The following is an 18535-nucleotide window of genomic DNA, read 5'->3' as shown; positions in this document are numbered from 1 at the left end:
CTAGGGAACCTTCAGCCCCCCAGCTGTTGCAAAACTACAATTCCCATCATGCCTGGACAGCCGAAGCTAAAGCTTCGGCTGTCCAGGAATGATGGGAATTGTAGTTTTGCAACAGCTGGAGGGCCAAGGTTCCCTAGCCCTGGTCTATGTGGTAGACGAGCATGTGGGGCAACACTCAGAGGAAATAGTGACAGAGTTTTTTGATGCTGTAAAACAATCTTATGTTCTAAACAACAGGCAATGTAAAGCCATACAAGATGAGCCGCGGTGAGTGACACAAGCAACCGACCCCGAGGCATGCGGCGGCATCTTCATACCTGTCTTTTATTACCAAGAAGAATTCTAGAAACTCCTCGCACCACGCAGCTATCCAAACTGATAGGTAACAGGTACCCAATGGAAAGTGCTTTTCCTTCACGTGTTGCAGAATAAGTAAAACCTCAAAAGAGTGTGCTGAACGTCCGTGTCCTTTTTATAACAAAATAAGTGACCTTTACAGAATTTTACTACGTGAAGAAAATAAGTTAAAAGGACTTTGTTAAATGTTCTTTTTATCATCTTGGTCGCCTAGTGCAAACTTTTGTCTCAGGACCTCCGATATAAGGTTTATAGGATCCTCCTCTTTGTGTAAACCCTGGTTTCTATTGGACCTATAAAAGAAGAAATAAAAAATGTAATTTAGGGACAACTCTGGCCAAAATTTATTTTTTAAAATATGTTATTATATAAGCAAAGTAAGACAAATTCCTAATGTACACTAATTATGGTAAATGCACATATACTGCCATTTCCCTTAATTTAGTAGATCAGGCAGGCTTCAATTTCTCTATTTAAAAAAAAAAAAAAAAAACGATGTCACGACCCAGTTTATACCTGAAGGGTCCAGCAAGGGGCGCAGTATATGTAGAAATTACATGTAAAAAGTGATAACTACATGAACAGATACAGAGAGGAATCAGAAGGAACTAGATGTGTTTGTTACCAATCTCTGTTCACTTTCATCTTGTGGATATCCTTCAATATGCCCATCATATCTGCAAAACTATTGGACTTTGAGAGGCAGAGTGAATCCTCGTCATCGGACATGCTGGCTTCCAGTTGTTTCTGGTGGCTGAAGGAAGATTCCATTAAAGAAGCGGACGAGTATTCAGACACATCCAACTCATCCTCTTCGGTAATGTCACTGATCACAAATGACGTGGACTGGAAAGAAGGAGCAAAGTCAGGAAAGGAAGCGTTTGTGTCCACATTGGCTGTTAAAGAATCTGCTGAACCAGGAGAAGCTGAAAGAACAAAGTGATTAATAAAAGGTTAGTGATATATATTATTGATGCAATATTGACTGCATTGTGTAGGACCCATGTATCCAGTACTAAAAGGCCAATTTAAAAAAAAAAAATTAAGTGCCTGTTGGCATAACGCACTTGACATGCCCTAACAGGCATGGCAGGCCTTGGGACCTTTTTGATGTGTCACTGTCATTTCACAAAACTTTTGACACGACAGAGACACGTCAAAAGTTTTGATCGTACCGGTCTGGAGAAGATGCGATGCGCGTCACTTTCCGGCTCTGTGTCATGTGATCAGTCGGGCTCCATACAGCTGCATTATAAGTCTGTTCTGACTGATTAAGTGACACAGAGCCGGGAGAGAACGCACTGCATAGCGTCTTCTCCCGGCTCTATCTCCTAATCGGTACGGGTTTGAATACTCAGACCTGGACCGATCAAAAAACCTTTGACTTGTCATAGAGTCGAAAGGACATGTGACCATGCTCCGCCCCCCAGTGTCCACCACTAAGCCTGTATATGCTTATGGAGGAAATTTGGGGGTGTGGCACGGTCACATGCTCCTCCATGTCAGCCATTTTATGTACAGACTCACCACAGAGCAGGGCAGCACAGCCTGGAGGAAAGGCCTGATACAAGCTCTATTAGGTACACAGGGAGCTGCTGTCAGTATATACAGTGAGAACACTTACTAATACTATACACTGAACAATTTTAATATAAAGTGGCCAACCCCTTTAATAAATGAGAAGGCAGACTGGAAAAATCTAAACAGATCTTAGCCTGCCTCCAACTTATTCACAACAGTCATTAGGAGAGAGATTTCCCGTCAGGGTCAGAGGAAAGGATAAATATAAAAACTTCCATCTTCCTTCGGGATGATTTTTGTTCCTCCGATAAACCAAAAGGACCTAGCCTGCTTAGGAAAGTAAGGTGTAGGGAACCTCTTTTTCCTCTCTCCAGCTTTCTGTAGGAGATTTAAGAGGACTGAACCAAATAGGAATTCTCCCCAACACGGAATGCTACATAGTTTACTTTTTTAACTAATGTTACCAGACCAGTTTAACCATAGGGCCTGGCGGGCAGAGTTAGACAAAGCTGCCGACCCTGGCTGTCAGCCTAAGGGTATCAGAAGAAGAATCTGTCAAAAACTACAGTGAGGGAGGAGAGTAATTGTTCATGTGATACATCATTTTAGATATTACTGTCTAATTGATCTAACCAATGACCAAAAGATCAAGGGACCTGGAAACACAAGTACAGTAATACCTCGGTTTTCAAACGCCTTGGAATTCGAACGAAAATTTACCCAGAAGTAGTGTTTGGAATTCGAACTTTGCTCGGTTTTCGAACGTTTTTGCGAGTGTGGATGGTGGGTTGTACCTGGCGAGTTAAGCAGTGGTGAGGCTTCACATACAGTACAGTACTGTATAAGACTGCTGGAGTGCATATACAGTACAGTAGTAGTACAGGCAGTGCACCACCCATCTCCCATACATTACAGTGCTTGGATGGGGGGGATGCTATACAGTAAAGGATGGGTGAGGAGTTGGTGACTACTGTACTATAATTGCTGGTTCTGATGAACATTTCTTATGTTTAATGTCCTGTACAGTATAGTGCTGTCCTGTACTGTACTGTAGTGAGTATACTGAGCACTTATCAGTGTAATAAATGAGTATTGTAGGTAATTATTGGTGGCTGCTGGAACTAATTAATCACATTTACATTATTTCCTATGGGAAGACACTGCTCGGTTCTCAAACTGCCTTCCGGAATCAATTAAGTTCGAGAACCAAGGTACCACTGTACCAGCAATATTGGGCTTAAAATGCTGCCACCGAAGCCTCCCAAGACTTTAAAAAAAAAAAAAAAAGAAAAAAAAAAAAGTATTCTGCTTTTTGTCATCAAACATCGAAAGCTAAACTTTTTTTTTATATATAATGTAGTTTATAATGTCACATGCATAGTTTGGACAACTGTGCATGTGACAGATATATATATATATATATATATATATATATATATATATATATATATATATATATATATATATATATATATATATATATATTACACATTACACATATACACACACACACACACACACATACATACATACACACACACACACACACACACACACAGTGGTACCTCGGTTCTCAAACTTAATTGGTTCCGGAAGGCAGTCTAAGAACCGAGCCGTATCTTCCCATAGGAAATAACGTAAATGTGTTTATTTGGTTTCTGCACCAACCAATAATTACCTGCAATACTCATTTGTTACCTTGTATAGTGCCAAGTTTAATCTCTACAGTACATTACATTATATACAAGAAACATTCAACAAAACCAGCAATTATAGTACAGTAGTCACTAACTCCTCACTTATCCTTTACTGTAAAGAGTCCCCCCCCCCTGATCCCAGCACTGTAAAGTATGGGAGATGGTGGTGCACTGACTGTACTACTACTGTGCTGTATATGCACTCCAGCAGTCTTATATAGTATTGTACTGTATGTGAAGCCTCACCAGTGCTACCAGTACAACCCACCATCCACACTCACAAAAACGTTCAGACACTGAGTACTTCAAGACTGGTGGCCCAAAAAGTGTTTGAGAACCAATGCACACTTTCCTTGAAAATACAATTTGAGTTCCAAGCAGTTTGAGAACAGAGGTACCTGTGTGTGTGTGTGTGTGTGTGTGTGTGTGTGTGTGTGTGTGTGTGTGTGTGTGTATGTGTGTGTATATATGTGTACATGAAGGCACAGAGCGGCATGGACTTCGAAAGCGGCTGGCTGATGAGCAGATTGCAGAGCTAACAAAGCGATTGGCTTGGTTTGTACTGTAAATTCGCTCATCTCTAGAGATAACAAAGAGCCCTTAGCACACGACCAGACGCGGCAGCCCCTTCAACAGCTGATCAGTGGGGGAGCCAAGCCCCTTCCTCATCCTGAGGATAGGCCATCAATATTTAAGGCCTGGAAAACTACTTTCTGGAAGAATACACATCATGTTCCATATAACTGTCAATTACACACCAAATCTATTTATACTGTAGAGTACCTGCGTCTGAAGAAACTATCCTAGCAATCTGGCTTCGGAGGTTACTTAGTTCATCTTGTAAGTCTGTGGACCTGTTTAAGGACACGCCTGGCTTCTTTAAACAAAACATCTTTTCTTCTTTAATCTTCAGGTTGGGGACAGATGAATTTCTTTGCATTACTAAGAGGGGACTTGGTCTCCACTTATGCTTCAGGGGTCTTGTGTCACTCCTAATAGAGAAAAACCAAAATGTGTGATGTATAACTGAACTATACCTCAGATTCAAGAAAACACCCAAAGACGACTCCCTGCCAGAGCTATACATATACATAATTTATTGCCATTTATTACCTCACTTTAGATGTAAGCAACAGATACAGCGGTAACCATGCAATGGGAAAGGATGCAAAGTAAAAGAAAGGTTGACATCTCATACAATAATAATGCAAGTGTAACACAACTAATGCATCACAATGGTCACGCTGCAGGATGCAGAACCTGCGCAGTTATAAAATTCCTGCTGAGAAGTATATTACTGGTGTGGAGCAGGGATAAGCAAATTTACAGTACTAGCGAATCGCTTCACTAGGATCAGTGGTCGGCTTCTCAGCCAGCTGCCTTTGAACTCTGTGCCGCTCTGCTCCAAGTGCCTGGAAAAGCTAGATGAAGTTTCCCAGGACTGGATCCAGCTTTTCCAGGAAAAGGCAGCCAGCCTACATGCCAACAGCCGAGCTTAGTGAAGCACTTCGCTAGTACTGTAAATTTAGTGTGGAGCTTAGAGGCAGAGATGAGCTATGCTAACTCCAAGTGTACTCCATTTACTAAAGCAATGTGTTCGACATGTTAAATTCCAAAAATATGTAATAAATTCTATTAGAAAATGTATTTTGCTTCATGTCAGCCATCTTTGGACCTGTTGATATTTCTGCTGATGTGGTAGGGAACATGTTGTGTGCTTCACTGGTTACAAAAAAAAAAAAAAAAAAAAATCCCAAATGACTGCATACATGTCAGTCTCCAATACAGCACCGTGCAGGCAATTTCTTTACTACCCCACACTGCAAAAAGTAACTACTGTCTGCAGAGAGTCAATACTAATTCTGCCTATGTGTTATATTCAGATTAAGCACTAAAATACAATACATGCACAGTCCTTGGGAATCAAGAAATATATTACAGCAGCCTAAAGGAGGAAATGAGGTGGTGCATTAACAGGGGAAAGAGGGCCAAAAAAATAAAATTCTGGCACTCATCAGCAAATACATGTAAAATGTAACCTGTATTATTCCATAAAAAAGTTGCAGGTCAGGGAAGGCTGTTCCCAGGCAGATAGGGCAACAGCTGTTTCATGGCATGTGACGCCGGAATAATAAATATTCTGTCTTATGATTAGGAGCTTGTTAGTGTCACAGTTTATCACACGGGGGAGCAGAGACCGGAGGCACCCAGAGGATGCGACGCTGAATCGGAGGCTATCACCTGGAAGGACCCGCAGGCTGCTCCACCGCAAGACCCAATACCGCACATGATCAAGGGTAACCATTGTGTGCCTTGATCCTGTCAGGAACAGGAAAACACTGTGGGGGCTTGTGGGAAGTGCCCTTTTAACCTCTGTGTGTTTCCTGTTCCTGATAGGGTCAAAGCTGACGCCCTCCATGTTGGTGCTGTCATGAGGACGAAGTAAAAAAATAAAAGATTCCGTATTACAAGTGGCAGCTGGTTAGTGCCACAGTTTATCTCTACATTCTTTTCTAAAATATAATGTAGAGGGGTTTTTTTTTTTTTTTTTTTTTACATAAAATGTCTTTAAAAGTGATGAATAATGAAAATGCAACCTTGTACAATATCATTATTTTTCCATTTCCAGGATCTCTGCTTGCAGTTAAGTGTCTGAAAATCTGTCTGGATTATGTCCATCTAATAGGTGCCTAGCTCATTAGAAGAGACATCTTAAATACTCTTGATCTTATAATGAGACAGCCAAAGGCTGCAAGAATTTGCCGAAATCTCATATATTCATGTGGGTGATGAAAAGCAGAGGGTGGGAAGCACGCTTGATGGCCAGCAACCCAGGCAGCTGACACTGTAGTAACAAACTTAAAGGAGAGTGTCTGACAGCATCCAAGGTACAGGTACATCAGGAAAATGCGACCTTTCGACCTATCTGGTCTTTATCATGCTTGATAAAGACCGGATAGGTAGAAACGTTGCATTTTCCTGATGTACTTGGACATGCAATAACAGAACCTTTATCTTCACTTTGGATCCTGTCAGAAACTCTCCATTAAATTTACTGTGTGTGTCAACGCACACTTAGGCTATGTTCACACAACATATATTTTCGTAAAACAACAGCTGTTGTTGCACATTGCAACAACAGGCGTGATTATTACAAAAATATACGTTACCTTGCTGTCTATGGGATCCCGGCCGGAGCGTATACATATAGTATACGCTCCGACCGGGATCCCTAGCGGCGCCACAAAAAACTGACATGTCAGTTTTCTGCGGCCGCTATTCATTAAATAGCGGCTGCAGAAAACCCTGTTAGTGCACACTATGGAGTGAGCGGCTCCGGCCGTACGCTCCATAGTGTGCAGTGGGGAGTTCTGATGCGGGTGCACATGGATGCGCCCGCATCAGAACTCTGTGGCACGAACGATCATCCGGTCGGTACTGCAGTACTGGCTTGGATGATCTTTTTAGAGACCGCCCGTTCCGTGACCAGGACGGATCACAGAACGGCCGGTCTCTTACGTTGTGTGAACATAGCCTTAGTATTAATTCATACATACAGGTTATTATGCAGCAAACAATTGCAGCAACATGACATAACCACAACATGTAAGCAAACCATTACGGTGCTGGTCCTCTTTAGAAATGTTCCCTGTACATGTGTACATAACATGTGAGCAGTGTCATACAGCAATCTATCTATTCCTACTTGTCTCCTTAAATTAATACATTCTGGTACTGAATAAAGCAGCAATATAGAAAGCCAATAAATACCTAACTCTTGCGTATGTTTCATCGTCATCTGCGGCGATCCACTTAATGTCGGCTAGAGTAGGAACCATTGGTGCATCTGTATAAAAAAGATCAGAACCAGGGAGAGCCTGCATGGAAAAAATATTTAAATATTATTAAAATATATTTTTTTAATTAAAAAAAAAATTAAAACATGAATATTTCTTAAAAGAAATAATGTTTCTGTCGTAAAAACACTAAGAAAAAAATAAGATATATTATTATGCAAAGAAGAATCCAGTCTTATTGTAGGTAGCAGAACCAATTGATGAGTGGCATGTCCAGAATCCAGCAAGGGCCCATTCTATTTTGGAACAACATTTTGTGTAGTTCAACTTCTACATATTAAAAAGCTTACCTTGTACTTTACGCAGAGCCCACTACCTCGTACAGTCACACCTGACTACGCATAAGCAGCCCAGGGCGACCTCTTCTGTGTACGCGCAGTAACAGCAGCCCATATCTGTACAGGCACTGTAGGTCTTTTTCGCGCATGTGCAGTAAAAGTGCCTGTACAGATATGGGCTGCTGTTACTGCGCATACGCAAAAGAGAACGCCCTGGGCTTCTTATGTATATTGGATGTGACCACAAGAGGCAAAGAGTGGGCCAAACGGTGGACTGGGTGGCCAAGGAACACTCACCCTGTAGGCTTCTTCAGGGAGACATCAGCAGGTATGCACAAATCTGCTGATAATCTCCCTTTATAATATATGCTATCCACTTGTATTGCAGTCTAAATTACAACAGACTTGGGGTGCATCTCCTTTAGACCTGGCTTAAGTGTTAGATGTTCACCTACATACTTCATAAAATGTTAGAGTATACAGCAGTACCTCAAAGTGAGCTCTTGTACATGGCTTTAGTGGCAGGTGAGATCCTATTTTTCTAATAAGGCTACGAGAGGAGCCACATGGTTTGTTCTCCCACACGGGAATAGTCTAGAAGAAAGACAAAAAAAAGTAAAAAAATAAAGTTATCCTTGATAATCAGATCTATTGGATATCTATAAAATGCAGCTAAAAATGTATTTATTCCTCTTTAATATTAATATACAATACACACTTAAAATTTAGGACGTGACCTCCAGTTGTCTTGTAGACCACAGGTGTCAAATTCAGGCCCTCCAGCTGTTGCAAAACTACAACTTCCATCTTGCTTTGGCTGTCCAGGCTTGATTAAAGTTGTAGTTTTGCAACAGCTGGAGGGCCTGAGTTTGACACTCTTGTTGTGCACCATCTCTCTTAGGCCACTTTTACATAAGAGAACAATGGACGCATTACAACAGTGCCCCGGCCAACTTACAGCATCATTGATCCCTATGATACGGTGTTACTGAACACACCATATGCTTAGTTTTTTTTTTTACTTTATTTCTAATGGACATAATGAAATGGGACCCCACACCCTTATGTAATGTGTGTCAATCATTTCTTATCTGTAGATCACAGAGATTCCCTACAGGCTGGGACTAGGGTGAAATATAGTATCCTACACTCACCCCTTGATTCATCGCTGTCAGAGAAATGCTGAAACAGGGCTGTCAGGGTCAGGGGCATTACTTTTACCTTTATGGAGGGGGCAGTGAGGCATACCAGGACTAGGGCATAGGATCCCTCAGCCCTGCCTCTCCTACACCATGACAGCTGGATTAAAGCTCTTATTACCACTTGCACAATGTTGCCAGTGTTGGCTTTAAAAGCTTTTCTGGGACTAAAATGTTGATGACCTAAAGGCTGTATTAGACGGCCCGGTCCACGCAGCCAGCGAACACCAATCTGCTCGATTAGCAGTTGCTTACCGAGCCAATGACATGGCTTGACAATTGTAAGCAATGTCTGTGCAGCCCTTTATTCAGCTGTAGGCCATGCGTGCCTATTACACAGAAAGATATGAAGCCGGCGGCTAATGACTTTTTGACAGGTCGAAAACCTACGAGCAGCTGACGTTTGCTCACTTGTCGGCTGATTGCCATTTCATGGGGAGATATCTGTCTGACTGGTAGATAATGGCTCACTGTAATAGGACCTTAAGTGTGGTTGGTAGGGGTTCAACTCACAAAACCTTGAAGTGCATTTTTCCACGCATTTGTTATAGGTACATTAGGTACATCGCTTTGTATTTTTTACATGACAGACCGGTGCCAGCTCGGGGATGCCGGTGCCGCAGCCCTTCTTTTGAACCGCCACCCGTTTCTTGTGCACGGCGCAGGTCTATTCCCGAGTCCCGGCCCAGCATGAAGCACTGGGGGCAGTGTGACAATGCTCCACTGATTCTAATAGAGATGCGTCACAAAGGGGAGGGGGTCTCGATACCCTGGGGGCCAATGGGCCCGTCCCCAAAGCTTCATGCCGGGCCAACGCTTGGGAGTAGACCGACGTTGTGCGCAGGACCTAGTTGCAAAAAAGGACCACGGCACTGGCATCACTGCACCAGCCTGTTCATGTGAAAAACACAACTTTCTTCTTTCATGTGAGGACAGTGTCACGTAGGCAGGGCTTCACCGCAGTTAGGCCCCCTATAGGGGAAGGGGTCCAACTATCTTGAAGCCCCGTCTGGGTATATAGGAACACTATATAATCTATAGCTGCCATAGGGGATCTATAATACCAGTGTGTGTGCAGTTATCTATAATACTAGTATGTGGGGCAGTTACTATAGGAACACTATATAATCTATAGGGGATGTATAATACCAGTGTGGGGGGCAGTTACTATAGGAACACTATATAATCTATAGGGGATGTATAATACTAGAGGGGGCAGTTACTATAGGAACACTATATAATCTATAGGGGATGTATAATACTAGTGGGGGGCAGTTACTATGGGAACACAATATATTCTATAGGGGATGTATAATACTAGTGGGGTGCAGTTACTATAGGAACACTATATAATCTATAGGGGATGTATAATACCAGTGTGGGGGGCAGTTACTATAGGAACACTATATAATCTATAGGGGATGTATAATACCAGTGCATGGGGCAGTTACTATAGGAACACTATATAATCTATAGGGGATGTATAATACTAGTGGGGGGCAGTTATTATAGGAACACTATATAATCTATAGGGGATGTATAATACCAGTGCATGGGGCAGTTACTATAGGAACACTATAATGTATAGGGGATGTATAATACTAGAGGGGGCAGTTACTATAGGAACACTATATAATCTATAGGGGATGTATAATACTAGTGGGGGGCAGTTACTATAGGAACACTATATAATCTATAGGGAATGTATAATACTAGTGGGGGCAGTTACTATAGGAACACTATATAATCTATAGAGGGATGTATAATACTAGTGGGGGGCAGTTATTATAGGGACACTATAATCTATAGGGGATCTAAAATACTAGTGGGGGGCAGTTACTATAGGAACACTATATAATCTATAGGGGATCTATAATACTAGTGGGGTGCAGTTACTATAGGAACACTATATAATCTATAGGGGATGTATAATACTAGTGTGGGGGGCAGTCATTACAGGAACACTATATGATCTACTAGAAAATGTACCAGGCGCTGCCCGGGTATAAAGTGTCAGTGTGTTAATTAGATTTGTTCTAAGGTGCCCAGGAGGCCAAGCTAAAGGTATTGTTTCATCTGAGTTAATCAGTGGAATTAGTGTATACCTGTAGTGCATAGTTAGAGGGGTTCTGTATACCCACAATGTATAGTTTTTAGGGGTCTCGCATATCTGTAGTTCATAGTTAGGGGGGGCTGTATACCTATAGTGTATAGTTGGGGGGTCCTGTATACCTGTAGTGTATAGTTGAGGGAGGTCCTGTATTCCTGCAGTGTACAGTTGGTGAAGGTCCTGTATACCTGTACTGTATAGTTCGGGGGTCCTGTATACCTGTAGTATATAGTTGGTGCTGTATACCTGTAATGTATAGTTGGTGGAGGTCTTGTATACCCTGTAGTATATAGTTCAGGGGTCCTGTATACCTGTAGCAAATAGTTTGAGGGTCCTGTATAACTATAGTATAGAGTTGGTGGAGGTCCTGTATACCTGTAGTGTATAGTTTGGGGTCCTATATACCTGTAGTATATAGCTGGTGGAGTTCCTGTATACCTGTAGTATATTTGGGGTCCTGTATACTTGTAGTATAGAGTTGGTGAAGGTGCTGTATACCTGTATTATAGAGTTGGTGTAGGTCCTGTATACCTGTAGTGTATAGTTTGGGGTCCTATATACCTGTAGTATATAGTTGGTGGAGGTCCTGTATACCTGTTGTGTATAGTTTGGGGTCCTATATACCTGTAGTATATAGTTGGTGGAGTTCCTGTATACCTGTAGTGTATAGTTTTGAGGTCCTGTATACCTGTAGTGTATAGTTTGGGGTCCTGTATACCTGTAGTATATAGTTGGTGGAGGTCCTGTATACCTGAAGTATATAGTTTTGTGGAGGTCCCGTGCACCTGTAGTGTATAGTTTTGGGGTTCTGTATACCTGTAGTGTCCTGTATACCTGCAGGGTTGTATTTACCCGTATGGCAGTGTTATTCAGTCACAGTGTGTCGGTATTGGTCATGTCTGGTATGGCGGTGTTATCCAGCACAGTATGGTGGTATTGGTCAGGTCTGGTGTGGCAGTGTTATCCATTCACAGTATGGTGGTATTGGTCAGGTCTGGTGTGGCAGTGTTATCCAGTCACAGTATGGCGGTATTGGTCAGGTCTGGTGTGGCAGTGTTACCCAGTCAGTTTGGTATACCTGTTGTGCCATGTATATACATGTACTGTATGGATGGAGTAGGGGGTCCTGTATACCTGTATAGATGGAGTAGGGGGTCCTGTATATATGTACTGTATAGATGGAGCGGGGGGTCCTGTATATACATGTACTGTATAGATGGAGTAGGGGGCCCTGTATATACATGTACTGTATAGATGGAGTAGGGGGCCCTGTATATAAATGTACTGTATAGATGGAGTAGGGGGTCCTGTATATACATGTACTGTATAGATGGAGTAGGGGGCCTTGTATATACATGTACTGTATAGATGGAGTAGGGGGTCCTGTATATACATGTACTGTATAGATGGAGTAGGGGGTCCTGTATATACATGTACTGTATAGATGGAGTAGGAGGTCCTGTATATACATGTACTGTATAGATGGAGTAGGGGGCCCTGTATATACATGTACTGTATAGATGGAGTAGGGGGTCCTGTATATACATGTACAGTATAGATGGAGTAGGGGGTCCTGTATATACATGTACTGTATAGATGGAGTAGGGGGCCCTGTATATACATGTACTGTATAGATGGAGTAGGGGGCCCTGTATATATATATATATATATGTACTGTATAGATGGAGTAGGGGGTCCTGTATATACATGTACTGTATAGATGGAGTAGGGGGTCCTGTATATACATGTACTGTATAGATGGAGTAGGAGGTCCTGTATATACATGTACTGTATAGATGGAGTAGGGGGTCTACCAGTTATTACTGTGGATGTTGTGAGGCAGCTTCCCTAGCAACCATTGCTCCCTGTGAAAATGAAAGCAGTAATCCTATTGGTTGCTAAGGCTCCAACTGCCGTGTCTGCTGCAGCTAATTATATCACCTGTGTTTGCAGTGAGGAGATTTTCCCAGTCATCTCTATGGAGCACTCTTTCCCCTCCCCCTCCCCTCCTGTACATCTGGCGGGGACGGGACCTTCGCAATAACCTTCCCGGGCACCCAATGTATCTGTGGGCCAAATTTGGGGTCAAACGGTTCAGGCGTTTGGAAGTCTATAGAGGAAGGACAGACAGACAGAAGGACAGACAGAAGGACAGACAGAAGGACAGACAGAAGGACAGACAGAAGGACAGACAGAAGGACAGACAGACAGACTTTGATTTTTATAATATAGATAGGGGATGTATAATACTAGTGGGGGGCAGTTACTATAGGAACACTATATAATCTATAGGGGATGTATAATACTAGTATGTGGGGCAGTTACTATAGGAACACTATAATCTATAGGGGATGTATAATACTAGTGGGGGGCAGTTACTATAGGAACACTATATAATCTATAGGGGATGTATAATACCAGTGTGGGGGGCAGTTACTATAGGAACACTATATAATCTATAGGGGATGTATAATACTAGTGGGGGTGCAGTTACTATGGGAACACACTATATTCTATAGGGGATGTATAATACTAGTGGTGGGGCAGTTACTATAGGAACACTATATAATCTATAGGGGATGTATAATACTAGTGGGGTGCAGTTACTATAGGAACACTATATAATCTATAGGGGATGTATAATACTAGTATGTGGAGCAGTTACTATAGAAACACTATATAATCTATAGGGGGATCTATAATACTAGTGGGGGCAGTTACTATAGGAACACTATATAATCTATAGGGGATGTATAATACTAGTGGGGTGCAGTTACTATAGGAACACTATAATGTATAGGGGATGTATAATACCAGTGCATGGGGCAGTTACTATAGGAACACACTATATAATCTATAGGGGATGTATAATACTAGTGGGGTGCAGTTACTATAGGAACACTATATAATCTATAGGGGATGTATAATACTAGTGGGGTGCAGTTACTATAGGAACACTATATAATCTATAGGGGATGTATAATACTAGTGGGGGGCAGTTACTATAGGGACACTATATAATCTATAGGGGATGTATAATACTAATGGGGGCAGTTATTATAGGAACACTTAATCTATAGGGGATCTATAATACTAATGGGGGGCAGTTACTATAGGAACACTATTATCTTTAGGGGATGTATAATACTAGTGGGGCAGTTACTTTAGGAACACTATATAATCTATAGGGGATCTATAATACTAGTGTGGGGGGCAGTTACTATAAGAACACTATATAATCTATAGGGGGATGTATAATACCAGTGTGGGGGGCAGTTACTATAGGAACACTATATAATCTATAGGGGATGTATAATACTAGTGTGGGGGGCAGTTACTATAGGGACACTATAATCTATAGGGGATGTATAATACTAGTGGGAGGCAGTTACTATAGGAACACTATATAATCTATAGGGGATCTATAATACTAGTGGGAGGCAGTTACTATAGGAACACTATATAATCTATAGGGGATCTATAATACTAATGGGGGCAGTTATTATAGGAACACTTAATCTATAGGGGATCTATAATACTAATGGGGGGCAGTTACTATAGGAACACTATTATCTTTAGGGGATGTATAATACTAGTGGGGGCAGTTACTATAGGAACACTATATAATCTATAGGGGATGTATAATACTAGTGGGGGCAGTTACTATAGGAACACTATAATCTATAGGGGATGTATAATACTAGTGGGGGCAGTTACTATAGGAACATATTATCTTTAGGGGATGTATAATACTAGTGGGGGCAGTTACTATAGGGACACTATATAATCTATAGGGGATGTATAATACTAGTGTGGGGGGCAGTTACTATAGGAACACTATAATCTATAGGGGATGTATAATACTAGAGGGGGGCAGTTACTATAGGAACACTAATCTATAGGGGATGTATAATACTAGTGTGGGGGGCAGTTACTATAGGGACACTAATCTATAGGGGATGTATAATACTAGTGGGGGCAGTTACTATAGGAACACTATATAATCTATAGGGGATGTATAATACTAGTGTGGGCAGTTACTATAGGGACACTATATCTATAGGGGATGTATAATACTAGTGTGGGGGGCAGTTACTATAGGAACACTATAATCTATAGGGGATGTATAATACTAGAGGGGGGCAGTTACTATAGGAACACTATAATCTATAGGGGATGTATAATACTAGTGTGGGGGGCAGTTACTATAGTAACACTATATAATCTATAGGGGATGTATAATACTAGTGGGGTGCAGTTACTATAGGAACACTATATAATCTATAGGGGATGTATAATACTAATGGGGGTGCAGTTACTATGGGAACACACTATATTCTATAGGGGATGTATAATACTAGTGGGGGGGCAGTTACTATACGAACACTATATAATCTATAGGGGATGTATAATACTAGTGGGGGGCAGTTACTATAGGAACACTATATAATCTATAGGGGATGTATAATACCAGTGTGGGGGGCAGTTACTATAGGAACACTATATAATCTATAGTGGGATGTATAATACTAGTGGGGGGCAGTTATCTATAATACTAGTATGTGGAGCAGTTACTATAGGAACACTATACAATCTATAGGGGGATCTATAATACTAGTGGGGGGCAGTTACTATAGGAACACTATATAATCTATAGGGGATGTATAATACCAGTGTGGGGGGCAGTTACTATAGGAACACTATATAATCTATAGGGGATGTATAATACTAGTGGGGTGCAGTTACTATAGGAACACTATATAATCTATAGGGGATGTATAATACTAGTGTGGGGGGCAGTTACTATAGGAACACGATATAATCTATAGGGGGGTATATAATACTAGTGTGGGGGGCAGTTACTATAGGAACACTATATCTATAGAGGATGTATAATACTAGTGGGGGGGCAGTTACTATAGGAACACCATATAATCTATAGGGGATGTATAATACTAGTGGGGGAAGTTACTATAGGAACACTATATAATCTATAGGGGATGTATAATACTAGTGGGGGCAGTTACTATAAGAACACTATAATCTATAGGGGATGTATAATACCAGTGTGGGGGCAGTTACTATAGGAACACTATATAATCTATAGGGGATGTATAATACCAGTGTGGGGGGCAGTTACTATAGGAACACTATATAATCTATAGGGGATGTATAATACTAGTGGGGGCAGTTACTATAGGAACACTATATAATCTATAGGGGATGTAGAATACTAGTGGGGAGGCAGTTACTATAGGAACACTATATAATCTATAGGGGATGTATAATACTAGTGGGGGGCAGTTACTATGGGAACACAATATATTCTATAGGGGATGTATAATACTAGTGGGGGCAGTTACTATAGGAACACTATATAATCTATAGGGGATGTATAATACTAGTGGGGGCAGTTACTATAGAAACACTATAATCTATAGGGGGTGTATAATACTAGTGGGGGGGCAGTTACTATAGGGACACTATATAATCTATAGGGGATCTATAATACTAGTGGGGGGCAGTTACTATAGGAACACTATATAATCTATAGGGGATGTATAATACCAGTGTGGGGGCAGTTACTATAGGAACACTATATAATCTATAGGGGATGTATAATACCAGTGTGGGGGGCAGTTACTATAGGAACACTATATAATCTATAGGGGGTGTATAATACTAGTGGGGGCAGTTACTATAGGAACACTATATAATCTATAGGGGGTGTATAATACTAGTGGGAGGCACATACAATGGTAACCTCCTCCCTATGAATACACAGGGACACGTCAGAGGTCAGTATACAGCTGTATACCCTGCACCTATATGATATCACACCAGGACACCCAGCACCCGGGCCCTGTCATCCCCTCCCCCTCACCTTGGTTCGCTTCCTCCGGCTGCCTCTCCTCCCCTCGGCCGTCTCGGGGGTCCCGCAGGCTCCATCATCTGACACATCCAGGGAGGCCATGGTGAGCTAGCGGTGAACTTACAGTCCAGAGAACGCCGTGTCCTTCCAGCTGTATCACGAGCGCCGCTCCCGAGCTCTGTTATACTGTTATCCTGGCGTCAAGAACACAGCGCGGTGCACTACGTGCTCGCTCCCGCTGTAATGTGCGCGCGTGCGGGAGTGTGGTGCGCGCCCCCGGCCCCTCTGTGCACGGTGTATTGTGAGGGGAGCTGACTGGGCAATGCGGCGGGGAGAAGCCGGTCCCCCTCATCCGACTCCTGGGGCTGTGCGTGCTATGAGGCCGGCAGACTGTAGTACAGGATGGGCACTGTAGGATACACACACAGTATACTCTGCCCTGAACCTGCACTGCTCTTCCCTCCTAATACATTAGTGTAATATGAAGCGGGTGCCTCATGTAGTACTGCTCTCCTCATATAGGGAAGAGCATTTATGGGCCCTCTCAGGCTCCAGGGTCTGCTCCCTCTATACCAGGGGTAGGGAACCCTCATCCCTCCAGCAGCTGCAAAACTACAATTCCCATCATGCCTCCACAGTCAATGCTTTGGCTTTGGCTTTGGCTGTCCAGGCATGATGGGATTAGTTGTTTTGTTTCCCTTCCTGCACTATACCTAACCCCCTGTTGCATGTTTCATTTATTTATTTATGTTTCATTTAAAAAAAACATACATAAACAGTAAGTGGTATCTGTGCGATGTCTCATGTTTGCTCCCATTCCAGTTAGGAAACTGCATGAAAATTAGACTCACCACTCACTATGCATCTGATTTAGAGGTGTAGGCAGGCCCGTATCTGTCATGAGGCGAGGTGAGGTGTTCGCCTCAGGCGGCAGATAACACAGCCCTTAAGGGGGCGGCATCAGCGTCCTGTGTCCTTATCATTACAACTAGTTACAGCTCAGTGCCCAGACGTGTTTCCTGTCAGTTACCTCATGAGAAGCGCTGAGGAGGCACTGGAAGCCTGTATTCACAGGTATTCACATCACATAAGACATAGATATAGTGTCTCCTGCTGTTAACCCTTTCAATAATGCAGAGTTATTATACTCTGCATCACTTACACACTGTAGAAAAGAAAAAGTTAACAGCAGCGGGGATGCTATATTATGTCTTCTCTGCACTGCCGAACTCCGAGCTGACCTCAGCATAGTGCAAGAGCCGGAGAAAAGGCATAAAAGTCATGTTCTGCTCTGCTGTTAACTCTTTCTGTATTACAGAATGTAAGTGATGCACAGTAATACTCTACATTCTGCAGTACTGAAAGAGTTAACAGAGCAGCCCGTTTTATGGCTCTTCTCTGGCTCCTGAGGTTAGAGGTCAGCAGTTGTAGATTGTTTTTTGTTTTGAAGCTCCCAGGGGGCCCATAGTGGCTCAAACAGTTAAAAAATCTGGTCACCGCACAGAGCACACTGTCCCATTCACACTGCGATGCTGCACTGTGCCTGTCCTGGATCTTCTCTCCCTGACTATTGCTCTGAGGGGGGGGGGGGGGGGGGGGGGCTTTGTCAGTTTTCGCCTCAGGCGGCAGAAAAGCTAGAATCGG

The 18535-nt window shown here is 42.3% G+C and overlaps 1 protein-coding gene across 1 annotated transcript; it reads right to left on the bottom strand.

Annotated features, from left to right (window-relative positions):
- Nucleotides 1–313: 313 nt before the first annotated feature.
- MTFR1L (mitochondrial fission regulator 1 like) lies at nt 314–17136 on the bottom strand. Its single transcript, XM_069972518.1, has 6 exons — nt 16904–17136; nt 8200–8304; nt 7347–7453; nt 4359–4567; nt 983–1283; nt 314–650 (listed from the first exon to the last, which is right to left on the bottom strand). Exons 1-6 carry the CDS (start codon nt 16991–16993, stop codon nt 539–541), a joined length of 924 nt encoding a protein of 307 aa, XP_069828619.1. The 5' UTR covers nt 16994–17136; the 3' UTR covers nt 314–538.
- Nucleotides 17137–18535: the final 1399 nt, after the last annotated feature.

Source organism: Dendropsophus ebraccatus, chromosome 5, assembly GCF_027789765.1.
Source record: "Dendropsophus ebraccatus isolate aDenEbr1 chromosome 5, aDenEbr1.pat, whole genome shotgun sequence".
Classification (NCBI taxonomy): Eukaryota; Metazoa; Chordata; class Amphibia; order Anura; family Hylidae; genus Dendropsophus; species Dendropsophus ebraccatus.
The sequence above is the reverse complement of the archived record's forward strand: the minus strand, read 5'-3'. Positions and strand labels throughout refer to the sequence as shown.